This window comes from Dipodomys merriami, unplaced genomic scaffold (assembly GCF_024711535.1).
Source record: "Dipodomys merriami isolate MVZ:Mamm:240054 unplaced genomic scaffold, mDipMer1.0.p SCAF_8, whole genome shotgun sequence".
NCBI classification, from domain to species: domain Eukaryota; kingdom Metazoa; phylum Chordata; class Mammalia; order Rodentia; family Heteromyidae; genus Dipodomys; species Dipodomys merriami.
Genome location: NW_027206401.1, coordinates 41269949 through 41297315, shown reverse-complemented (window position 1 = coordinate 41297315; position 27367 = coordinate 41269949). Strand labels below are relative to the sequence as shown.

The following is a 27367-nucleotide window of genomic DNA, read 5'->3' as shown; positions in this document are numbered from 1 at the left end:
AAATCCAAGACCAAGATTTTTGGATGAAGAAACTGAGGGTCAGAAAGGCTTAAGCAATGTACTTAGTCACACAACTATTTAGAAGCAAAGCCAGGATTACAGGCCACCTTTTTTATAAAATAATTTTAATCAAACACTAAAAACAGCTGGGTGCTGGTGGCTCACGCCTATAATTCTAGCTACTCAGGAGGTTGAGATCTGAGGATTTTGGTTCAAAGCCAGCCCAACAGGAAAGTCCATGAGACTCTTATCTCCAATAAACCACTAGGAAACTGGAAGTGGAGCTATGGTTCAAGCAGTAGAACTCTCGCCTTGAGCTGAAGAGTGCAGGGACAGCGCCCAAGCCCAGAGTTCAAGCCCCACAACTGACTAAAAACAAAAACAAAAACTCTAAAAACATAAAAGAGAAGGTCTATGACTATTTACAGATACATCATCATAAAGTAAAAACTTATCCTAACAGGATTATGATCGGATTTCTTATTTCTGCTTATTTAAGTCTGTTTTACAAAAATAACAAAGAACATACTGACATTATAACAAAATATTAAAAATCACAAAATCACGTCTTACCATTTTGTCTGCTACTCCATGGCGATCAAACTGGTAAAATGATGCTACGTGAGTAATTATCCACCAACTAAAACCTAATGGATCCCTGGACTGGATTACAGGCACAGGAGGTCTTCTTTGGTCACTTGATTTTTCAAAGAATGTTTTAAGTAGTTTATTCAACCAGTTCCAAAATGACTATAGAAACAGAGATATTGGGACGGTAAGTGTGAGTCTTGGTTGTTTTAAGTGGTGGTGATATCTTAACAAAGGACCTAAATTTTTGCTTTTTTTCTCCAATGTTACTCAATCATCAAAAGTATCGATACTTTCCTTTTATCTATTCTCCAGAAACTCTACCTTCAAAGATTGTCTCCTCAATACATGCACATTTGTATGTTCTTTACCTGCAGGCAGTTCTAGGACTTACAAGAAAATTTTTTTGGCAATTATTTCACCTTTTTTTTTTTAATTTAGCTAGCCCTCTTCTTTCCTTTGACTAGTTTTTCCTCAGAATTTCGTGGCTTGTTAGGAAGGCTTTGTGGAAGGAGCTCTGGTGGTTTCTAACTTGTAACTGCTGGCCCTAAGGAGTACTGTTTTGCAGTTGTGCCATCAGCAAGTTCAGGGAACAGGGGTAGTAATCACCATTCTTAAGCTTTTATATGTGATGAAGAGACCATATGATAAAAATATGAGGTTAAATACCACTTAATATCCTTACCTACATAGAAGTGAATGGCTTGAAATTGAACATAAAATGCAGACAATTTGAACTGGATTGCAATAATAAATGCATGTACATAAGTATAAACCTTCTGTATCATCCTAGTTTTAATATACAACTTTCTATACAAATTTGGTTGAGGTTCTATTTCAATGTTATGGCTAACTAACTTTTTAGACAGCTAGGTATCAGTTGGCTACTAATTTAACTCTGAACTTTATTATCTATATCTATCAATCAGTGTTGGCTTACTTATTTTTTTACTGGCAATACTGGGTTGAACTGGGTTTTGTGGTTGAAAAGCAAGTGTGATCCCACTTGAACTGTTCCCTAGCCATTTGTCATTACTTATTTTTCAGATGAGATCTCAAATTTTGCCCAGGACTAGATTCAGACTACAGTCTTTCTATCTGTCTCTACGGTAACATAGCTGGGATTACAGACATAAGCCCCTGTATCTAGCTAATTGGGTTTGCAGAAAATGGAAAAACTGATGCTTATTCCACCGAAGAAATTTTTTCAAAAGGTAAATAATGAAAAGCAAAAAAAGAATTCTGAAGCTGGCCACCAGTAGCTCAGACTTATAATCCTAGCTACTCAGGGGACAAAGATGTAACAAGTCAGCCTAGACAAGAAAGTCTGTGAGACTCTTATCTCCAATCAACCACCAAAGAAGCCAGAAGCAGAGATACAGTTTCAGTGGTAGATCACCATTTTTGAGTGAAAAAGCTAAGGAACTATTCCCACAACTTGAATTCAAGCCCTAGTACCAAGACAAAATAAATTACTTGAGACTTTGTAATATTCAGGTCTCATTTTAGAAGCCAAATTTTACTTTATAAATCAAACTGCAAGGGAAAATACAAAACTTGATAAACAAAAACACATGAAATTTACTTTTCTGCTAAAATAATGACAAAACAAATTTTAAAAAACAGTGTATGTAAAGCTGCAAAAAATAGAGTTCTTACTAAAATTAAACAACAACATCTAAACCCCAAAATATTTAATATGGAAATATCAAAACCTAATGAAAAAAAAAAAACCTAAAGAACTTTCCATATAGCATAAACCATGTTAGTATAATTTGTAATATCCTGTTTGTATATATTTCTGCGTATCAGTATCCTTTTGTTCAGAAACCTTAAAAATTCAAAGCTCCCTTCTGAAGCCTTGACTCAAAATGAATTGGAAGAAAATTTCCCATCCTTCCCTTCCTGCTTGTCTCTATTCCTTGAAATAAGATCAAATAGCAGAAATTTAAATACCAAATCTAAGTCACTCCAAATCTAAATCTGTCACATTTTCTGACTATAGTTTTTTTTCTGAGTTACCAGAAGTTATTTAAGTACTTTATCCTAAAATATTTCTGATAGGAGATTAATGAATTAGAGAAAATGGGACAGTCAAGTTTTATATTACTTCATTTTTATTACTAAGTTAGGATTAAAAAGTCTAGAAGCAGTAGGAGTGGCTCAAGTGGTAGAGTGCCAGCCAGTAAGTGGAAGCATCAGACACTGTTAAAGTCCCAGCCTTGAACCAAAAAAAAAAACAACAAAAAAAAACAGTAGATATTCAAAGTTAATTTAATTCATATTCAGTGGCTGTTACAGTCATACCAAAAAATACTTTAGAAAGATTTTTCTTGGCCAAACACAATGAAAAAATTCAGTGAAAGAGTTGGTAATAACTAGACATCTTTTCAAACTTACTTCAGAGAGAGACCATTTACTTCTGTGGTCTAGAAGATGAATGAGTAGAATCCATAATTCTTTAATGCATGCACAGGGGCAGGGATGACTCGTTAAGCTTTCAAAAGGCCTAACCTGTAGAAAAGAACAAAATCAGTTATTTTCAAGAGGAAATTTTATGTGCTATAAATGTAGCTCTTTTTTTAATAGATATAATGTATAAAATTCTTCATGAAAGTCATTTCCTTTTTCAAATAAATTTCCTTTAAAACAAAGTACATAATAAATCTAATTCTTAACTAAAACACAATAGTGTCTAACTTTAGGGATCTAGTCAAGTGATCAACAAAATTTTTCAATAAGAATAAAATAGTAAATATTTAGGACTTCAATGGTAATAAAATCTCTGCCACAATTACTAACCTCAGCCATTGAAGTAGCAGCTACAGACTAAGGGAGAGAAATGGAGAAGGTGGTGTTCAAATAAAACTTTATTTATAAAACAGATAGAACTGGTTGAACTGAGCATCAGTGTCACAGTATAATGACCTAAATCTAATCTATCTGCCACACCAAAGAAAAAAAAAAGACTTCTGATGAAATGTTAGAAAATAAGCTTGAATTTATAAGAACAATAAATCATCTTGTAAGATATAACAAATATAATTTCCTATTTGCCATTTCAATAACAAAATATTCTAAATGATACTAGATAATTCAGACAATTTTACTGTAATTACAAATCTAGCTAGACCACACAAATTCATAATCTATTCAATTTCATATATAACATGCACATACCTACCATAAAATAGAATAAACAGATTGATTGATAAGATGTTACTGGAAGTTCTAGACAGAGCAATTAGGTACTGACACAGAAATTTTAAAAATCCAAATTTAAAAAGAAGTGGTTAAATTGTCACTGTTTGCAGGTGACATGCTTTTTTTCTTCTCAGGTTTTAAGACAGGTAACCCCATACTGGACTGCAATTTACAATTGTTTAGCCTTAGTCTCTTAGTTGTGGGAAGTGGTAGGATTCTAAACATGTGTCATATCTCGCTTGAAATATTTTTATATGAGAAAACTCTAAGGTATTTGCTCAAATTATGTTAGCTAGTAAATTTATTAATGTTGCAGGATATAAAATCAAAATACAAAGATCCACATTTTCTTTAAATATCAATAAATAATAATGATCTTATTCATAACAGTCAACAGAAAGAAATACTCAGGATAAATTTAACCAAGTTAAAAACTGGTACACTAAATACTACAAAATGATCAAAGAAACCAATTGAAGACCCAGTACATAGAAAGATATCCATCTTTGTTCATGGATTGGAAGAATTTAGTATCGTTGAAATGTCTTTACTACCTTTAAGTACTACCTTTTTATGTACCGCTTCAAAGCAATTCCTACTAAATATTAAAGACATATTTCACAGAAATAAAAAAGAGAATATTTATATGAATACATAAAACCATCCCAAATAGCCCAAACAATAAACAACCATCACCACACACACACACACACACACACACACACACACACACACACACACACACACACACACACACACACACACACACACACAAAAATCCCTAGAGACATTGTACTTCTTGGCTTCGAAATAAACTATGAAAGTACAATAATTAAGTCAGCAGGTACATAGTATAAAGCCGGGCACTAGTGGTTCACGCCTATCATCCTAACTACTAAGAAAGCTGAGGACTGTAGTTCAAAGCCAGCCAGGGCAGAAAAGTCTTATCGCCAATGAACTACCAAAATGCCAGAAGTGGAGTAATGGTAGAACGCTTAGCCTTAAGTACGAAAGCTCAGGAAGAGCATGCCCAAGCTGTGAATTCAAGTCCTTGGACCAGCCAGCAAGTGTGAGCGCACACATACATGAATGCATGCACCCACGCATATCTACGCATATCTACACACACATACACACTTGGACCAGCAAGTGTGAGCGCACTCATACATGAATGCATGCACCCACGCAAGAACACAGAGTAGTGAAATGACCTTCTCAGAAAACACCTCTAGGAAAACTGTATGTATGTATAAGTTGAATGGAAGTTAGACCCTCATGGATTACAGACTTAAATGAGAGACCCAACATTGTAAAATCACACAAGAATGCATAGAAAAGTTCTATGACACTAGTCTGGGAGTTATTTCTTAGGAAAGCACAGACAAAAGTGAAAACAGATGAATGAAATATCAAACTAAAAAGCAAACAGTTTATTCAGCAAAGAAAATAGTAAAATGAAGACAAAATCATATTCAATTATTATTCATAATAGCCCAAACAAAGAATCAACCTATGTATTCACCAATGGATCAATTAAAGAAGAAAAATGTGAAAAATGCTTACAATGGAATACTATTATCCCTAATTGGAAAGAAATCCAGCCACTGACCAGATTATATTACATAGACTAAGCCCTTTCATAACAATTGCTATACAATCTCACAAATTCAGGGTAAATAGAGATTAAACTAATATACTAAAGACTACTATAATGAAGTATGAAAACCACAAATAACCCTTAACACATTACCTTGTCATACCTGTTGAGTGACAGCCTTATTAAATCATATAGAAGATTTTCACAATGTTCTTCAAATAGGCCAACACTGGTTAAATTGTCACCTGCCAGATTGACAAACTGCTGACCATACACAACTCGTTCTGAAAAGTAACAAAAACAATTTTACTTAAAACTACATAAGGTTTTTACTAATTCAAGAGTAAAACTATACTTCTTTAAATTCTAAAAAAAGAAAAACAAAAATTATTTTTGTAAGAGTTACATTTGAGAACAATAACTTATTTACATGAGTACTGACATTATATAGAAAACATTTTCAACTCTACACATAATAAACTTCTCTGATCCTCATTAATGCTGCATCACTTAGTGGGAAAAAAATCTTCACTCACCTTTAATAGGAACATACTATCTAAAACATTATTTTTTAATACTGATAAACTGAGTATGTTTGATTGTTTTATGGCATAAAATAGAGCACAACAGGGTAACAAGCAAAATTGTTCCTTTGTCATAGTAAGTCCACGTGAATACTGTTCAGAGTAAATATGTGAAATATAGTCACCATAAGAGGAAATTATATGCACATCTTTGTATGTCTGTATATAATTGTAAACATACACATGCATTTTAAAAATTCATTAATACAAAATTTGGTATTGAGGAAATGGCTATCTTTATAACCTAGTTTGGTAAGGATGTTGAATACCAAACTGCAAGGTCAATCAATAGGCAACGTAAGAGAAAGGATTGTTATCCACTAATAAATGTACAATAAAATTATGTTAAGATGTTTATATGGACAACCAGGAAATCACAAACACACACAAAAAATACAAGTATAATTTGTTTGTAGTCAGAAAATAATATTCTCTAAGGTTAAGAGAACTTGCAGCTAATATATATAAGCTGGCTAAGATTTAATATACAACTGATGAACAGCATACACAAAACCCAAACTACAATGTTCCACTGCACTTCCAAGAATCTGTTTTACAGAATAATGTATACAAGGTATGTTTAGGTATGTGCAGTAAAGCATGATTTAGAAGTAACTTAATGTTCAAAAAACAGACAAAGGTAAGTATAGAAGACCCATAAAACATTTAGGCCTTAATAAAGTACAGTTAATATACTAATATGACATTTGTCTAAAAGCCTACTAAATGTAAGATTTACCATTTATATAATGAATAATGAAAAGGGTATAAAACTGATATAGGAGATGGAAGTTTTCAAAGTACACCATGTACTTGTATGGAAATACCAATGAAACCTCATTTTACAAATACATGTTAACACAAAAGTCAATGACCAAGCTGTTCCCAAAACCTTGGTGAAAGAGTAGTAAAACTTTTACTTCTTTGGTTTTATTTTATTTAAGACATATACATCATTAAATACACATGACTTATGTAATTCCCCATCTTCCTTCCTCCTATCCTTTCCCTCTTCCTCCCTTCCTTCCCTGTTTAAGACTAGGTATCACTTAGCTCAGACTAACTTCAAATTTGTGATTCTCCTGCCTCAACCTCCAGACTGATAGAATTAAAGGCAGCACCAGCATACCATTACTTATGTTATTTTTTAAGTGAAAGTTTAAATTTTAGAAAAAGAATATAAATCCATAAACTTACTCAATTTTTCACCCAGTATGTGAAGAATTTCTAGGACCTGCCAATGAATATCTAAGTGGAGATGTAATAAATGCCAGCATGGTGGAAATTTCTGTAAATGATAATAACTATTATTAATAATTCTTAATACTTTACCAGACATTTTGTAGCATGTCAAAACTCCAAAACATAGGACAAAGAGTCAAATAACCTACCAGTATTCTAAAGTTCATCTGCCCTATTTTCTAGAGGATTCTTTCACTGAAGCTCTTTGAATTGCAAAATGTATTTCTATTTTTTGTTTTAAGACAGTGGGACAGCTGAATAGACTTCTACAGTAAACATACCTCTCAATCAAATTTTAAAACCCAAACCTCAGGGCTGGAGACATAGGCATAACTCAGCAATAAATAGATGGTACATCTTGCATCAGTACCATTAAAAAAACGAAATACTTCCAAGTAAAAGATTATCACTAGTAGGAAATAAAAGGACATGATTAAAATTATCTTAACTACATTTCAAAACATCAGAATATACATCATGACGCAAATGCAGCTTTGATAGTATGATTTTTGGTTTTGGTGTGTTTGCAGTGCTGAGGGTTAACCTGAGACCTTGAGCAGGCCAGGCAAGCACTCCACTATCGAGAACATTTTCAACCCTAAAACATAATTGTTTTTTATAAGGTAATTTTCCTGACTCATTATACAGCTTTCCTAAACTTTTATCAATGAGGGAAAAGCTACAAAGTATTTAAAATAAAGATTACTTAGCCTGAAACTTTTTTTTTTTTTGGGTCCGGTCGTGGGGCCTGAACTCTGGGCCTGGGCGCTGTTCCTTAGCTCTTCAACTCAAGGCTCGCACTCTTCCACTTGAGCCACAGCGCCACTTCCGGCTTTTTTTTCCCCTTTTTGCTTATGTGGTGCTGAGGAATCGAACCCAGGGCCTCAGGCATGCAAGGCAAGAGCTCTACCACTGAGCTACCTTCCCAGCCCCAAGTCTGAAACTTTTAAACATTTACACTACTTTATAGAAAGACAAAAACTATTGACTTAGTATCTGCTAATGAAAGTACTTTAGACAGATTTATTGTACATTATTCCTTTTTTAAGAAATTATATGCATTACCCATATCATATTTATTACAAAGTATTTACCTTTAATTCTATGAAGCAAACATCACATTGGCAAAAAAATACTCAACTGTGAAAAATGTGTTCTGTTTTTCCAAACACGGAAGGGAGGGAATGACAACACCATAAATTTACAATACACACTTTTTAAAGTTCAAAAGTATCTTAGAGTTGGGTGCTAGGGTCTCATGTGTATAAACCTAGTTATGCAGAAGGCTGAGACTTATTTTTTTTTTAGTTTACTTAATTGCTGTTTTAGTGATATATGGCAGGGTAACTTCGCATAAAAAGTATATTTCCTTTTGCACACTTCATTCTCACTCATTCCCTCCCTCCCATCTCTACCCACAAGTTGTATATGGAAGTGAACTATGCAGCATGTACTTAATTCATAAAAAACATACTTAATTCATAAAACCTTAGACAAGTTATATAAGTTAAACAGATGGGGATGCAAGAGATATCAGTCACATGTACCAAAACACATAATAAAGAGACTAGAATTTCATGGGTGTGTGTGTGTTTGTGTGTGGGTGTGTGTACTTGGGCTTGTATGCAGAACCTGGTGCTCTTGCTTAGCTTTTCCATTCAAGATTAGTACTTTACCACTTGAGCCATACCTGTCCTGCTTTTTGGTGTTTTCTGCCTCGGCTGGCTTTGTACTAAGACCCTCAGCCTCCTGAGTAGTTAGTCACCAGTGCCTGAAGCCAGAATTCATTCTTAACTAATTAATTTTGTTTTTGAAGAAATATCCTTTATGGAAAGAAAAGGCTGGTAATAAATTGTAAAAAGACAAACCTTAATATGGTTTTGATTTACAAATGCTCCTAGATTAATACTGGGAAGTTCATATAGATGGCCAATATACAAAAGTAATCCATGCAGTTCATCAATCAGCACTGAGGGAAGCTGAGACTCTGAAGCTTCATAGGGATGGACAGGAACTTGGTCTTCATCAGCCTGTACTTTCAGACACCTGAAGAGTGGCAAGATGGAATAAACCAAGTCTGAAGAATATACCCACAGAAAGACATGCAGTAAGCAAATATTCATTTGCCATCCTACCTGAAGATGAAAACTTTAACATAATGGAGAAAGGTCACACACTGCTGCCTAATATTGTCTGCTCTGCTGTGTAGGCTGGATATCTTCCCTGAAACAAAAACAGACAATGTTAATCATAACCTGAATAATTTTCAGCGCACAATAATTTTATAGGCTACTTCTGCAATGGTTATCTTGTAATTTTCTCCACTGATTCCCATGTTCATTACCCACCTGCACTATTCCTCCAAAAGCTGATCTTGTCAAAGTCATCAATTGTACTAGGCAGGATAATGGGTATTACCTGACTCTCAAAGTAGCACTGACTACATCTGGCTTCACTGAGGAACACACTGTTAGCCTTTCTTTGCCTTGTGCCATTTTTTCCACCTCTTCTTTACTGACTCCTCAGTTCTATTACAAAACAGCCTCAGAACTCAGTCCCAAGTCAGCTCTTTTCCATATGTCCTTAGACATGATTAGTTCAACTCCTTTATTAATAACTGATATCCATTCTAAAAGCCTGATCTATACCTCCTAACTTTCATTTGCATTCCAGACCTTACTAGCCAAATTGGCTAACATCTATGCTCAGACAATACTATGTTAATGAACAGAAGAAGTGCTAGCCAGTACCAGCATTATATCTTTTTACTGTTTCCCAAATCAGTGCATGTTATCCGTGTGATCTACATCATTCTTCATTTGCCTCTTTCTTTTAACCTCCTATCTTATCCGTTGAGTCCTATTAAGTTTATAACCATATACATTGAAATTACCTATTTTTTCTATAATCTCTAAAATTATTCCAATAGGACTCTAACAGACCTTTCCTGTAACTCTCCATATCTACATACAAAGTATGCACAGCATGTATATTAATTCCTGATGTTCCCAGATCAAGACTCTTAAAAGTATACCAACATTAACTATACTTAAAATTAGGGTTGGGAATATGGCTTAGCAATAAAGTGCTTGCCTAGCATGCATAAAGCCCAGGGTTCAAATCCTCGTACTACATAAACAGAAAAAGCCGGAAGTAGCACTGTGGTTCAAGTGGGAGAATGCTAGCCCTGAGCAAAAGAAGCTCAGGGAGAGTGCCCAGACCTTGAGTTCAAGCCCCAGGACTGGCAAATAAAATAAAATAAAATAAAAGCTCTTATAAGACCTTAAATGGAATCTTTCCCTCAGTTACCTTAACATTCACATCAGCAAGAAATAATCTAGGTAGCTATTATATATAAAGCATTGATAACCTTTTTAATAAGACAGCAAACAAAAATAAATGAAAACAAAGAAAATACGATGAGAACCACAGGAAACAAGTTCTCATCCATATTAATCATAGAATAAATAAAACCTACTTCTAAGTTTGAGTTCAATTTGCAATTTATGACAACTAATTAGTGTAACCAGATGAGTGTGAAGTTGCTATGCTAACATATACATATCAAATTGCACTTGGGACTAATTTTACCAATAAAAAGCCATATAATCCCTATGGTTTGAATATAGTATGTCCTTTCTGGAACTCAGGTTGAAATCTGATTGCTATATGGTAGTACTATCGGGTAGCAGAGAGCATTACAAGCTGGTTAGGTCCTGAAGAATTCTATCTCATAGGGATTCTCAGTACTCAGGACTGGATTAACCATTAGGGCAGTGGGCTTCGGTAAAGCAAGGCCACTTTCATGTTTCATCTCTTTTTCATGTGCCTATGATGCCATCTGCCACATCATGATGCAGCATGAGGGTCTTGCCAAACACAGCTGTCACATCTTGAACTTCTGCATCTAGAACCATGACCCAAACAAACATCTTTTCTTTACAAATTATATTTTCGGGTATCCTCTTACAAAAATAAAAATCAAATAGACAATTCTCAGCCCCTAAAAGCAGCGATCTCTGAAAATAACTGCTGTACACCACTGTAGTCAAGTAATAGGGAATACTAATTATTTACCCTTAATAAGTAAAGCATTAGATTTATCCATCTCTTACCTTTAAACTTGGAAAACAGGAAACAATATAAAGTAAGTTTCAGTACTAGACAAGATTGTTATCCCAGAGGAAAGTGAGTCCCATGACCATATCAGCATTCCATCTAGTTTCCAAGCTGAAGTACAGGGGGCAGAGCCCTAACAAAGATCAACTCACTGAGTAACTGAGATATGAAATTGGAAAGCCTAAATTTACAAGAAACAAAAAATACATAAGGAGAAAGGAGGCTACAAAAAGGAAGTGGGAAATGTACAGGTCTCACTTAAGGCTTTGAGGGAGTACTGTTCATCCAACGATTTAAAGAACAAAACCAAAAAAAAAAAACAAAACCCTAAGGCTATAGAAAAATGCCAGAAAACAATTCCCAAAAAGCTTATACCAGTTAGGGACAGTTCCAAGTTCCCATTTGTAAAATAGGAAAACAACAGAATAATCCAGAAGGGAGAATCTTCAGAAGCCTTATCAGATTACTGGGCTACATGAAAATTACAGTAGAGATTATCTTTGACAATGCTTAAAACAAGCTTCATAAAGGGTCTGTAGATTACAAATATCCCGTAGCATGCTAGAACTAAACTTAACATCTAAAAAAATGTAAAAAATTCAGGCTGAACACTACCAACTCATACAGATAACTTCAGCTACTCAGGAGGTTATCAGGAATATTTTGGTTTGTGGTCTGCCTACGCAAAAAGTAAAATTATGTACCGAAGCCAGGTACTTATGTAGGAGGCATAGACAAGAAGATCACTGGACACCTTTGCCCAGGCAGAAGGTATAAGACCCTGCCTGAAAAATAACTAAAGCAAAAAGAAAAAGAAAAAAAACAGAGAAGGGGAGAGAGAGTGAGGGAGAGGAAGGAAGGAAGGAAGGAAGGAAGGAAGGAAGGAAGGAAGGAAGGAAGGAAGGAAGGGAGAAAGGAACGGAGGAAGGAAGGGGGGAAGGTGCAGGGAGGGAGGGAAGGAAAGGAGGGAGGAAGGAAAGGAGGAAGGAAGGAAAGGAGGGAGGAAGGAAGGGGCACTGGAGGCATAGTTTCCTAACAAGTCCTTGAGTTAAACCCCAGTACTTCCTCTCACTAAACAAACAAAAAAAAAAAAATCAAAAAACAAAAACAAGTAAAATTAGAAAATAGCAATGTAAAATGTGCATCACTGCTATTCAATAAAACACTACTATTCAAATAAGCAGAAATAAGCCGGGCGCTGGTGGCTCACGCCTGTAATCCTAGCTACTCAGGAGGCTGAGATCTGAGGATCGCGGTTCAAAGCCAGCCCGGGCAGGAGAGACGGTGAGACTCCTATCTCCAATAAATCATCAGAAAACCGGAAGTGGCGCTGTAGCTCAAGTGGTAGAGTGCTCGCCTTGAGCTGAAGAGCTGAGGGACAGCGCCCAGGTCCAGAGTTCAAGCCCCACGACCGACAAAAAAAAAAAAAAAAAAAAAAAAGCAGAAATAAGTATCAGACAATACAAACAGGTCCAGAAACAAAAGTGAGTAAAGATCCAACTGTCTCCAAACCATAACTACAATATGTTCCATACTTAAGACAGATGAACATAAACAGGAGGACAGAAATAGAATATTTTTTAAAATACCAAATCCTAAATACTACACTGTACGAAAATTGCTGGCAAGCAGAAGCAACTAGCCTCCAATAAAAAATACTTCCCTTCCAAGTCCTTCACTACTTTAACCATATCAGTTTCCCTTAAACCAGTAACCCCTTAAACGCAAAATTCAAGCAAAAACGTAGAAGGCAGAAAAAAATGAGATGCCCCACTTCCCACCTCCAGGCAATTACAGACACATGTACAAGTCACCAAAGGAAACTGCATTCTCTTTACCACTGAACACATGCTTCCTATACTCACCGAAATCACAGCTAGCATGTAATAAGCCTTCCAACTTGTATAGATGTTGCCTAATTTTAAAAAAGGTGAGTTATTTTTAGCAGTTTAAAATATGTAACAATTACACAGCTAGTATTTCCTAGTCTATTACAAAGCTTCAATATTTCTTTGCAGTTGGTGTTTTATACTTTGTAAATGTTTATTAAAGGTCAGCTACAGGTAGTGAAAATTCTGAGAGAATATAAAACAAACTGGTGTTTAACATTCCAAAAATAGTCACTGAAGGACGCATACACCCCAGAAATGATTTCAAGTATCATTTAAAATTTCAGTATCAGGGGGCTGGAAAGGTGGCTCAGTGATAGAACGTTTGCCTTGCATGCCTGAGGCCCTGGGTTCGATTCCTCAGCACCACATAAGCAAAAAGAAAAAAGTCGGAAGTGGCACTGTGGCTCAAGTGGTAGAGCGCTAGCCTTGAGCTGAAGAGCTGAGGGACAGCGCCCAGGCCCAGAGTTCAGGCCCCACAATCAGACCCAAAAAAAATTTCACTATCAGTGGAATAATACTGTTTCTACCTTTAGGAAATTTATATATAGATATATAGATATAGATATATAGATATATATAGAAATGTAAAATTATATTATCCATGGCTCAGAAAATGAACAGAACTCTATAGTTATCATGGAAGGCAATACTTACCTTCAACAATATTCATGACCTAGATCCTGAATAAAGATTCATTCACTACTATTTTCAGGATTACAGAAAATAAATCAGCTTGCTCTCTCTAACACACAAAAGTGTGGGAGGGTCACAGTGAGTAATGTGATGAAATGTAGGTGAGAGAATGCTGGAACTTTTCCATTTTCACTTACGCATACTGCATATGTATTTTAAATTTGTTTTGGGTTAATTTGCCTGTAACAACTTTGATAAAACGTCATCTTAAAGCTAACTGTTGACTTTATTTTCCATAATGAACTAATATAATTTTTAATTTTTAAGGGCATAGTGGCATTTTTTAAGTTCAGTTATTTAGTTTATTTATTGTTAGTAAAAGAGATTAAGCTCAGTCTTGTGTATAAGTTCTCTACCATTTAGACAGGCCACTACTTTTTTTACTTGTTTTTTCAGATAGGAACTTATGCTTTTATTCTAGGGGTGATTTTGGACTGTGTTCCTCCTATGTTATGCCTCCCATGTACTGTTTTCTCAGAGTCAAAATAAGATCAAATTAAACCCCTCCTAATCTCTACCTTGCAAGTAGTTGGGATTACAGGTGTGCACTACCATAACCAGAAAAATGTTCAAATTTCAGAAATATATTCTAAAGTATTTAAAGGTAATATGGCATAACTCTTGGAATCTGTTTACAAACATTGAAGTCAAAAGAATAGGAGATGTGACAGATAACATTGATTCTTACTATAAAGGGAGTATGTGAAGAATAATAATACCATTGCCCTTACTTTGTATATATTTGAAAACTTCCATTATGCTTTTCTTTTTTGCAATATCTAGGATTGAACTCAGGTCCTTATACATGCTAGGCAAGCAGTATAGGCCTAATGCTATGACTCTACCCTCTTTATTTGTATTTTATTTTTGAAGTTGCATCTTGTTAACTTTGATGGGGTTGGTTTGGAACTAGAAATCTTCCTGCATATGCCTTCTGAGTAGCAGGGATTATAGGAGTATTTCACACTCAGACAAATATTTTTGTAAATGTTATCCAAGAACAAACATAATCTTATTTTTTATTACAGTCTGAAAGATGTATTTGGAAAGCCTACTTTCATTCTCTAAAGATCACTGGAAGATTACAGCTTTATGGAAAGCTACATTTATTTATGATATTTAAGTAACAAAAGTATTTTATTTTTCTTCTACAATACTAATATAGTTCAGTTTCTTGTAGGTGTTTCCAATACCATGATATCAAAAACAATTAGTTTGGGATGTAACTTGATAGAGTGCTTGCCTATATACACACAGGATTAAGTTTGATCTCTGCAGAGCAAAAAAATAAATAAAAAGCAAAGGATCTGAAAAATCAATAAAGAACAACACAGTAAAAACACTATTTTTCTCAGTCATGACAGCCTGATTATTATTACTAGTAAAATAATCAAGTGAACAATGAGTATCAAAAGCACTTTGACACAATGTACTTTACAAAACTTATGTTACATACCTGCATAAATGAAAAAGCTCTCTACATGAATTTACTAATGCTATTTCAGTAACCCATTGGACACCAAATAATTCCACTGTATCCTCTTCAAAATTAGTTGGCAAAGGATCAAGATTTAAAAATAATCTGAAATGAAAATAACAATTATATCACTTGAATTCATCCCATAGATGACACATAAAATAAGTCAGAAAATGCTTTGATTCCTTACACATTCAGGATTACTAAAGCTAGAAGATGTTAAAATTGCATTCTCAGTAGGGGTAAAGAACTGGCCATCAGGTTGCATGAAAACCATGGGGGTCATGATGGGACAGGCATACTTTTCATGAGTGTCTATATTGATAATTTTGTGTGGCCTGAGAATGATGTTATTAAATAATCCAAGTGGCTCTTGGCAGAAAATAAACGTTTCGCATAACTTTGTGATGATAAAGTATAGCTAAAAGGCAACACATGTTGGGGGAAAAAGTTCAAAAGGATTATAATCATCATGAGTTACAGTATTTATCTTTGAAAGGGATATGGCTAACAGTTACTTTGAATTATGTCTGGGGTACAGCATAAGCAAGTTTGTGTAATCTCTTTTAAGGTCTGTAACAAGGTACAACTATAAAACCCAGATAAAAATTTCCTTCCTAAGTGAACATGCATCAGCAGTATTATCACAATATTTCAAAAGCAGTTTTCCTGAGGTATGTATATACACCTAACTGATGCAGAAAAGGCCCATGAATTAATTATACATGAATCGATACTTAGGAGCAGAAGGAATAGGCAACAAAAAAGTGTGTATCTTACTTAAAACTTATTGAAAACTTCTAATATGATGCTCTTTTAGAAGGAAATACCATTTCAAAAAGCCTCAGTGGTTCAGAATTCACTAAATAGAACCTAACTTAGTGACTAGCTCCCTACCTCAAAGCTGAGATTGTAGTAAAATAGGAGAAAGTCAGTTACCAAGGAAGTTTCTCTTAATATTCAAAATACTCTTAGGTATGCTCTAATCACGAAGATAGCAACAAAAACAATATAAATTTGAACTTTTATGACACACTGAGCCTCTATTTTGCAAAGCATGGCTTGGCTAACACCGAAAGTTTACTGGGCTGGAGCAATAAGTAAACGTTCCTAACAAACGGATGAATTACTTCGATCAGGAAAAAAACAGTCTTCAATAGCTGGGTTTTTAAATTTTCTTTTTCCACCTACCGCTTAAGGGATCCACTGGCTAGGTAAGACTCCCCAGAAAAATCTTTTCCTCCTCCTCCTCTGTTGTCAAAAGCACAGGAAAAGCAAGGAGGCTTGCACCATTCTGTCTCCAGCTCCAACTCTAGGCTGTCGGTCAGGAACGCCGCATCCATTATTTACATCTTGTCCTCAAATACTTGTGGCTCGTTATGGTTCTCATTAAGGCTCCGACGAGAAGTTGAAAGCTTCCATTCCTGGAAATGGACCAGCCACAAGGTTAGGAAGTCAAAAAGGAACCCCCAAACGCCACCCCACCCCCACCCCATATTCATAACACAAAGGATACGCCGAGAAACCACAGCCCGTTCCCGGTAGCCACCCCAGCCCACCGCCTCCCACAGGCTGACCACCCAGACACGCAGCTACCCATCACAGGTCGGATCCACAGCCAGCCTGGGACAGACAGGCTGCGAACGGGAGGAGGAGGGAAGAAACGACCAGGTGGGCGGTGGACGGGCCCAGCACTCCCTGCGGAGCCCGCCTCGGGCTGCGCACGCCCCTACCTCGCGGGACCCCAGCACGGCGCGTTTCCCGGGGGCCAAGGTGCAGGAATGTCCCGGCAGAGTGACAACCAGCGGCGGAAGGCGAGGGGAGCGGTGGTGTCCCACGCAGGAGGCTCCCGTGGTTCGCGGTACACCGCCTACCGGCTCACACTCTCAGCCCGAGAGAACCCGGTGCCGGCGCTCAGACTCCCGGAGACCAAACCGGAAGCCGACGAAATTCCCGCCACACAGCGCCCCGCGCTCTGGGTGGGCGGAGCTACAGGGAAGCCCACCCCTGGCTGATGTCCTTCTCGCGAGATTTCCACAGTCGCTGCTCTGGCTCCGCGAGTTATCGCGAGAGGTTGCCAGTCGGCGTTGAGTATTCAGGGACACCGTTTTTTTCCGTAGCTTTAGCTGGTGCGGCCGCTGGAAGGCGGGGCCTCGTTAGCGAAGGGATTGGTAAGCCATGGCGGGAATGTGTAGGATTTTAAGGACTGCTGGGGCGAGCCATAGCATTCCAGCTGTCTGCCTCTTCCACCCGTATCCTAGCCGCTCTTCTGTTTAGGTGGGGCAGAGCCCAAAGCCCTGGGCTCCCGACCGTGGGCCAACCCTGCACAAGAGAGAAACGAATCCCATTTTTGTGGAGCACTAAACAGGCCAGGCAGCCTTCTTTTTCTTAAAATGTATTGATGTGTTTATGCATTTATTTTTTGTTTGTTTGTTCCTATCCGAGACTTGAACTCGGGGCCTGGGTGCTGTCCCTGAGTACTATTGCTCAGGCCTAACACTTTGATTTGAGCCACAGCTCCACTTCCTGCCTTTTGGTGGTTAATAGGAGATAATAGGATCTTTTTTTTTTTTCTGACTGGGCTGGCTTGGAACTGTTATCAGCAGATCTCAGTTTCCTGAGTAGCTAGGATTAACTGTGAGCCACCTGTGTCTGCCTTCTTGGCCTTTTTCTTAAGTATAAAAACTGTTCCTTCTTTTTATTTGCAGTGACTCTCGGCAAGGTTCGTTCTAGCATTTCATTCTAGCATCTTCCTTGTCTTGTGAAAGTGTTACGTAAAATTGACTCCTATAGCTTTTCAGTATAACTCAGAGATCACACACTGCACTGTAACACCCACTGTCTTTTAACTTTATGAAAAACAGAGTCAGAATTGCTGATTCACATGTCATCTGTAATTTGAATATTTGACATTACCCCATTCCCCTACAATACAGTTCACCTTATGTGCAGTTTTTGCATGGAGAACCTATGATCATTCATGTCTGTTTAAATCAGACACCACATATTTTCTGACAAATGGCATAAAAGGAGGAAAAAAACAACAACTATGATCTTGCTATGGACCACAGCTTAAGGCTACTGTTGTAGGTGTTATATTTTTCCATTCAGTTGGTGTACTGTGAAATGTACTGAATGTTTGGTTGTACTATGGAATCTCATTTTTAGTTGTAGACTCTAGTTGTAGACTGGCATGGTGTCGCTCAAAAAGATTCCTTGATAGAATACTATGTTCTGACATTGCATTTAGGAGAAGTTGGTCAACGATTGACTATTTTTATGCTCCTTCTAAGCATCAAATATCCTAATACTCTCTCCTGCTTTTTTCTTTTAAATATTAATGTGGGTGATCAACTTGCTGGAATATAGTGAGTAGGGTGAAAAACCAAAATGAGCTCTTAATTTACTACTACACACATTTTAATTAAAACATGTCAGGTAACAGAAAGATGGTTTGAGCATAGTCGGTGAAAATCCATTTACAAATGTGTAAACAGGGGTGGCAGAACATAGAAAGTAATGAAGAAGCACCCAGAGCTAAAGAAAAGGCTATTATTATGCTTAGTCCTAAACTGATGAGAGAAGCTGGGATTACTAGAGAGTGGTGAGGGTTGTTATGGAAGCAAACACCTTGTACCTGATGGCCAGCCACACTGTAACCCAGTTGAGAGGAAGCTATAGGGATTGAGTCTCCAAAACTCTTTCTTTCACACTACTACATTCTGGCTTGCATCTCTTATTGGCAGAAACTAACCTAAAAACAAGAATGAGGAGCAGTCATGTTTCTGGGATAGAGTTGAGGCTGGAAGTTAACAGGCTGGAAGAATGGACAGTGAATCTGATACAAAAAAGTCATTTTTATATATGTAAGTGCAATACTACATGTAACAGTTTCAATATTCACAAGGCAAAGAAAAAGTATTACAGGAAAAATACTCAAATTACCATTTCCTTCCACTGATTAATGAATTTATTTCATAAATATTTTCCCTGTTCTGAGATAAGAAGCATTGAAAATCCTGGAGATTAAGTAGTAAAATAATTTTAAGAACTTGTTGTTATAACAGTTTATACTCTAGGGGAGATAGAAAATAAACAAGAAAACAAGTCAGCATGAATTAAAATGTTAGGTATTGTTAAGTGCCATGAAGAAAATAAGTACAGTAGAGCCAATGAGCCTAATAGCTATTCCATTAGGATTTTTAACACATTGCCATTCCCTCCCTTTTTTTACTTTTATTGTGGTAAAATAGCTATAAAAGTTGTGCTTTTAACAATTCTAAAGTGAAACAATACATTTATAATAAACAGCGTAACAGCATTTTTATAATTTAGTAATTAAATGCAAGCTCTGGTGCTTGAATTCAGGGCCTTGAGTGCTCTCTTAGATTTTTCACTCAAAGGTGGTACTCTGCCACTTGAGCCCCCCTTTCAGTTCCAGCTTTTTCTTTTTGGCTGATTAATTGGAGATAAGGTTTTCATGGATTTGTCTGTCTTCTCCCCTTTCTTCTTCTGCCCCCAACTTTGAACCTTCATTCTCAGTTCTTAGATACCTAAGAAGCTAGGATTACAAATGGGAGCCACCAGGACTAAGCTTAGCACTTTTTAAAAGTTTCTGTGCAAACTGGCCCCAAACTCCTGGGGCTCAAGTGTGACTCCTATCTTAGCTTCTCAATTAGGTAGGATAATGAGTGATCACCACCACACACAGCAATTTCAATTAGAGAATTGATAGAACAAGTAGGTAGAAAATTAGTATAGTTATAGAAGATTTGAATAACATCATCCCTCTTAAGCTAATTGATACTTATTTTATGACTCAACCAAACAATAGCAAAATTCATACTCTTGACAAGTGAACATGGAACACTCATGCAGATAGACTGTATTCTGATCCATAAAACAAATTTACACTAATTTTAAAGAACATAGACGGATGAGGCTGTAGCTCGCTGGTAGAGTGCTTGGATAGCATGTGTAAGACCCTCGGAGTGAGCCTCAGCACCATAATAAAATTTGAGCTGGGTGCTGTTGGCTCATACTTAATAATCCCTAGCTACTCCAGAGTCTGAGATTTGAGGATCTCATGAAGGAGAAAATCTGTGAGACTCTTTATCTTCAATTAAGTACCTAAAAAAGCTGGAAGTGGAGCTGTGGCTCAAGTAGTAGAATGCTAGCCTTGAGCAAAAAAGCCCAGGAACAGTGCGAAGGCCCTGAGTTCAAGCCACTGAATACACACAACAAAATAAAGTTTGAAATTAAATATATGGCCTGATCACAGTGGAATTAAAAACTACATTAGAAAAAAGAGAAGGCTTAATTTCTTTTAATATTTTAAATTTATTCAATATTTTAAATATCCCTTTCGAGAAAGAAAGTGATTACTAGATATTTGAGGAGAGAAAATGTGTGATATGGTTGTATTGGAAGAGATATATTTACTGGGAAGTATAGTAGGAATGTCTGAGAGTGGTAAGTAACCATTTAAGATTATTAGTTTAAAAAAATTAAGAGTTTAGTCAGCACGGTTCTGTCATCTTCTCCAGCAACATTCAGCTACTTGGTAAAAGAGGGAAGGACCTAGTATAGAATTTGAATATGATATTATTAGTGAAATTGTTTTAATACTTCCTTTTAAATATATTCACAAAATATCTTTGACTAATATATTATTATGTTTATAAGTATCAGACTTAAATAATTTCATATATTTTAGGGAGAATTTTTACAAATTTACCTGTTTATAATGTATTTCAACAGTTAAAAGCTCTTATTTCAAGAAAGTATACAATTATTTTATAATTATTTTAATTGAAATTTTATTTTAAACTTAAGGCCATTCCTTTTTTTTCTTTTCTTTAAGACAGCATCTCATTATACAATCTAGGCTGGCCTAGAACTTTGTATATAGCCCAGACTAGCTTCAAACTTGTAATCTTCTTGTCTCCATATCCCAAGTGCTATTATTAGAAGTGTGTACAACCATGCTTCTTGACAAGGCCATCCTTTTTATGCTTTAAATGAAATCAGGGATCACCTAGCATATGCCTATAATGTGACTCATGCCTAGATCTCAGATGAGATCTCTCCTGCTGAGATCTGAAGATGGGTCCAGCCTGAGTAGGAAAAGTCTATGAGCCTCATCTCTAACCACCAAAAATACAAAAGTATAGCTGAGGCTCCATTGGTAAAGTACCGACCTTTAATTTAAAAAAAAAAAGGGGGGGGAGTGCTGGGAAGGTGGCTCAGTGGTAGAGTGCTTGCCTTGCATGCCTGAGGCCCTGGGCTCGATTCCTCAGCACCACATAAGCAAAAAAAGAAAAAAAAGCCGGAAGTGGCACTGTGGCTCAAGTGGTAGAGTGCTAGCCTTGAGCTGAAGAGCTGAGGGACAGCGCCCAGGCCCAGAGTTCAGGCCCCACGAGCAGACAACCCCCCCCCCCAAAAAAAAAGCTAAGGGACAGCAGCCAGGCCCTGAATTCAAGCCTCACTACCAATAAATAACTAAATAAATGAAAACAGGGGCCAGTTTGCTGTATTATATAGTAGCCACTTTTAATATAGAATTGGATTCAACACTTTGGTATATGTGGCTTCCATTAACTATAGTTCTAATTTTTTTCAGACTTGTTATGTAGCTCATGCTAGCCTGAAACTCCACTTGTGGTATAGGCTGTCCTCAAACTCAAAATCCTCCTGCCTTATTTTTCCAAGTACTAGGATTACAGGCCTAACCTACCATGTCCAAATCTGAGATACTAAACTCAGTTATTGTTTTTAGTCTTGTGCTACGGAAAAGTATTAGGTTACCTTTATAAGCTGTCTGTGTAAGCATTTAGACAACCCACTCTCAGCTGACTTACTGTTGATGCGTGCTATTTTACTACACTAATTTTGTTCTTTGTTCAACACAGAATGACTTTTGTGTTGTTATTGTTGTTGGTTGTGGTGCTTGAACTCTGCATCTGGGTGCTGTCCCTCATCTCTTCAGCTCAAGGCAAGCGCTCTACCACTTGAACCACAGAGCCACTTCCAGTTTTCTGGTGATTTATTGGAGATAAGAGTTTCATGGACTTTTCTGCCCCGGCTGGCTTTAAACTGCAATCCTCAGATGTCAGCCTCCTGAGTAGCTAGGATTACAGGTGTGAGCCACTTGGACATAATGTCTTTTTAACCTCCTCACCTTTCTGTCCCATATATTGTGGGACAAGTATTTCAGTAGCAACCCTAAGTTTTAGTCAAGGAACATCTTTCCTACACAGTAAAAGAAATACATAATTTTCTGGGGCATATATCATTAACACTATAATATACCATATAGAACCTTAAACTAAGCACAAGAGACCATGTGTTCATTTTTTTTCTGTATCTGTATTTTTTCCTCTTTCATGCCCTTTTATTCTATTTTCTTCTACCCTTAAGTGCTTAAAAAGTTCATTATCCATTTTCTTTTAAATCTTCCTTCTCCATATCTCCTAACATGATTCCCAGCAGTATCTGCACATGGTATTCATGCCCTTGTGTAATCTTCTCCCCTAAGAGTGGCTGAAAGTAGTGATTTCTTGTTTCAAATGAACAGAGTAAAGTGAAAAGTAAAGAGTTTCATTTTGTATTAGCATTCTCTCCCTCTTTCTTCCTTCTCTTGATCAACTTGATTCCTAAACTAGCAGGCTAAGGAGGCCAAGATGGCATAAACGGAAAGAAACAATGAACTATGGTTCTCAAATTGAACAGTCCACAGAGCTGAATCCATGTGAGTATGCTTGTAAAGCAGATGTGTCCTCAGCTAAAATTTGTAGTTTTGAAGGATTTGCCTCTAGGCCCATTCCACATTTTAAAAAGGATCTAGCCTTTCACCTTGACTTTTTTCTTAGTGGTACTAGGGTTTGAATTTAAGACCTCACACTTGCTGAGGGTGTTTACTCAGATGGTGCTCTACCACTTGAGCAATGCCTCCAACTTTTTGTTGGTTACTTTGGAGATTATGTCTTACAGACTATTATTCTTCCTGGGCAGGTTTCTAATTTAGTCCTTTAGATCTCAGCCTCTACAGTAGGTAGGATTATATACCAGCCTTCTGCTTGATCTCACTAAGCCCTTGAAATGTCCAATCTGATAAAAGTGTCCTTTTTATTTTTTTGCCTGGGGCCTAGGATCAAACTATATAGTATAATAAAATGATGTGAGTTAGCCATGCCTAAAAGACTATATAATTAGGTTAACAGTTTCAGAATCGGTCAACCTAGAAGCTAAGATCAAATATTAGGAAATTGTGTGTGTGTGTGTGTGTGTGTGTGTAAATCAGGGCCTGGGTCCTGTCCCAGAGATTTTTTTTGCTCAAGGCTAAAACTCTACCACTTGAGCCACAGCTCCACTTCCATCTTTTTGGTCATTAATTGGTGATAAGTATCTTACAGACTTCTCTACCCATAATCTTGATCCTCAGATCTCAGCCTCCTGAGTAGCTAGGGTTAAAGGTGTGAGCCATCTGCACCAGACAAGACATCACTTTATTCTTATATAATGAAATTCTGTTGCAAAAAGAACACTAAAACTTTCCTAGTTGGGAGTTTTCTGTGCATATTGTTACCTATCAATGCTAGGAAAATAATGTGTCCTGACTCTACCAGAAAAAGATAATAAAAGTTTCATTAAAAAGAAGTTTTATACTACCTTAGAATTTACTCTATGTGTTTTTTTTCCTTTTGTTTTTGTTTGTTTTCTCCCTGGGCTGATTCAACTCTGTATCCTTTTCTGGTAGTAAACCATGACTGAGAATAAATGGCTTTAATTGAGTTTTTGGTATGTGTGTGTGATTTTCCTGGGGCTTGAACTCAGGACCTGGGTGTTGTCCCTGAGCTTCCTTTTGCTCAAGGCTAGCACTCTACCTCTTGAGACACAGTTCCACTTCCAGCTTTTTTCATGATTAATTGGAGATAAAAGTCTCATGGACTTTCTTGCCTGAGCTAGCTTTGAACCAGGATCCACAGGCATGAGCCACTGGAATCCTGCTTTTTTTTTTTCAGTCAAAACTGAAGGCGGTTTTGAGACCCCTAAAACCTGCCAGTAGTGTCAAAAAAAAAAAAGAGAGAGCATTCTTGTGTGCACTGTTTGGCTACAAAATTTGTAATAGCCTAAATACCTATAGCAGCATTGCTGGTTGCTGACTGTGGTTGACACTTTCTATGAAGCTTGTAAAAGATTCTCATGCCAAGGACACTGCTAAGTCATACCTTGATTCCTGGATTAAAAAACATTATATTGAGATCATAAAATTTTGTTATCTTGAACATTTATGGGATAAATTTGTTTCAAGCCACTAAAATTTTGGTGTGACTTATATAGTGTTTGACAACAAATACACTTACTAACATACTAAATAAAAAAGGTAATAAAATTTTAAAAAATATTTAAAGTATCTAAATAGTCACTGAGTCTAACCAGCTTTCAGTGCTCACTCTCATGCTTTGTCCTTCCCTCCCTCTCTCTCTTTCTTCTCTCTCTTTCCTGTCCAACCAGTTTCTATTACTAATTCTAGTTAGATTATTCTAAAATGTATATCTTTACTCAGAAACTCTCCTATGATAATCAGATCTGTAAATACAATTTCCTGACTTAACATTATTTCCTCCTGCTGTTTCACAGCAGAAAAGATACACGTCAAATTTGATGGATAGCAGGGTGCCGGTGACTCACACTTGTAATCCTAGCTACTCAGAAGACTGAGATCTAAGGATGGCAGTTCAAAGCCAGCTGGGTCATGAGCTCCTGAGACGCTTATCTCCAATAAAATCACTCAAAAAACAGAAGCAGAGCTGTAGCTCAAAGTGATAGAGCACTAGCATTGAGCAAAAGAGCTCAGGGACAGCACCCAGGCCCTGAGTTCAAGCTTCATGACCAACAGAAAAAAGATAAATACATCATTATTTCTTCTAAGCCAGATCTTTCTATAGAAATTTCCATCTTTATAAGTATTATCATTCTTCTGTGGCACAAAGCCTGAAGCCTTTAAAATACTCTACTCTGACAATATTCTTTCATGTCCATATTTATTTCCTCAACAACTACTTGCAGTTTTTCTTAAACTCCTCAGAACTCACTTTTCTCCATACTACTGTCCATGACTACTATCCAAACAAAAGCCATGAGAGCTATGAATATCTTTCACTGAGAGCCAGAATAACTTTCTAACTTGTCAACTAACATCACTCTGCATATGATCTCCCCCTCACCTCATGTTTTTCTCGCAATTTATTTTGGAACCAAAAGTGATATTTCTTTCCAAAATGCTAGTATAATGTCAACTTCTATTTTTAGGCTCACTGTTATTAAAATTCAGACAAAACTAAATAAGACTAATAGAACACTGAGTGTTCTGACTCCTAACTACATCTACCTACCTTACCATATTGTTAAATGTACCTGTGTGGTGGCTATTCTGGTCTGCTTTCAGTTTTTCCTATCTTCCCCTGAGACCTTTGTCCACCCTTGTCTACTTGTCTGCAGTGTTCACATTATGAAACTAGTTGGCTTTCTTGCCCATTTGCAACCTGAACTTCCAGGTTGTATCAAAATATACTATGTAAATAAAGATGAATTGGTAATGCTTATTTGATGTAGATAAAACTGTTCTTTGCCCTCGAAATTCCTCTTCCCATCTCATCTAAAAGATTCAATGGACATTTTTAAAAGGAATGAGCTGGCACTGGTGGCTCATGCTTATAATCCTAGCTACTCAGGAGGCTGAGATCTGAGGATGGCAGTTCCTGGGCAGGAAAGTTCGTGAGACTGTTTATCTCCAATTAACCACCAGAAAACCAGAAGTGGTGCTGTGGCTTAAGTGGTAGAGTGCTAGCCTTGGTCAAAAGAGCTCAGGGACAGTGCCCAGGCCCTGAATTCAAGCTCCATAACTGACAATAAATTAAATAGATTAATAAAACAAAAGAATGCGAGTAATATACCTTAATTGTCAATCTCTTTAAGACAATAGGGAATCATAAAGGAGTGATTCACTAAAGCCAAAGCTAAATGTTGCCTAAGGAAGAAAGGAAAGATGCTGTTCAAATGAAGCAACAAATCCTACACTCTTGTCCCCTTACCTGACTCCTGAAATTTGCTCATATTCTTCTATATCATTATTAATATTGCTGTCCTTATGGTATCACTTGATATTAAAGCAGGATAGAGGAGGCAGAGAAATGTATGAAAAAGACTAGACCCAGACATTAGAACTAGTACGTAATTTTTAAAGTTCAGAGTAAGTATTTAGTACTTTCCTTATCTCTCTGTCTGTCTGTCTGTCTGCCTAAATTTTAGTGAGGATACTAGGGCTTAAACTCAGGGCCTTGCATTCTTATTCTGTTTTCTTGCTCAGGGCTAGCATTATCTTGTATCATGCCTCAAGTATGTCAATTTGCTCATTAATTGGGGATGGAGTCTTGCATTTCCAAGTAACAGATGTTAAGCCTGCTTCTGGGATAGATAGTTTCTACATTTTCTATCTTCTTCAACCTACCTTTTAAAGTCTTTAATCCTGGTTACCTCCAACATTATATAATAGGAAATTAGTGGATGCTTTTTCTAAAAGCACTGACTCTTCACTTGGACCTGTGGCTACCCACTGGGTAACTGTAATCAAAATAAAAGTTAGAAATTTCTGCCTTTGTTTTGATTTGTCATAGTTGCTATCTTAACATTTGGTCAGATTCCTGTTCAACTCTGTCCCAAGATACTTTAAGGAACATTCCTCTAAGACTAGTTATACTTCTCCTTTCAAGGATGAAGATGTCAAGATAAAAGTAAGGTACTTCTGAGATTTGTAGGAACATCATAATAAGCAGATGAACAGGAGGCTGTCAACCACCAGCTTTTACAATATTGTGTTTTGAACTACCAGAACAGTGCCAGAAATTTCCAGTTAGGGCCCTGAATCTGCAAGAAGTAACTTCGCTTTCTGGCCCGTTCTTTCCTTTGA

General features: G+C 36.8%; 1 protein-coding gene across 2 annotated transcripts in view; it reads right to left on the bottom strand.

Moving 5' to 3' along the window:
• Mms22l (MMS22 like, DNA repair protein) overlaps window positions 1-17336 on the bottom strand; it is a 102008-nt gene extending 84672 nt beyond the window's left edge. The window contains exons 1-10 of one of the 2 annotated variants that reach the window (XM_070010240.1): window positions 17130-17336; window positions 16588-16820; window positions 15376-15501; window positions 13200-13249; window positions 9351-9438; window positions 9084-9261; window positions 7171-7261; window positions 5543-5673; window positions 2989-3102; window positions 574-750 (exon numbers count right to left, since the gene is read on the bottom strand). In XM_070010240.1, coding sequence (XP_069866341.1) covers window positions 574-750; window positions 2989-3102; window positions 5543-5673; window positions 7171-7261; window positions 9084-9261; window positions 9351-9438; window positions 13200-13249; window positions 15376-15501; window positions 16588-16739 — 1107 coding nt within the window. In that variant the 5' untranslated portion in view covers window positions 16740-16820; window positions 17130-17336. Of the gene's footprint in view, window positions 1-573; window positions 751-2988; window positions 3103-5542; window positions 5674-7170; window positions 7262-9083; window positions 9262-9350; window positions 9439-13199; window positions 13250-15375; window positions 15502-16587; window positions 16821-16992; window positions 17047-17129 lie in introns of those variants that run through there. The other variant, XM_070010241.1, reaches the window with a different exon arrangement.
• Between the last annotated feature and the right edge of the window lie 10031 nt (window positions 17337-27367).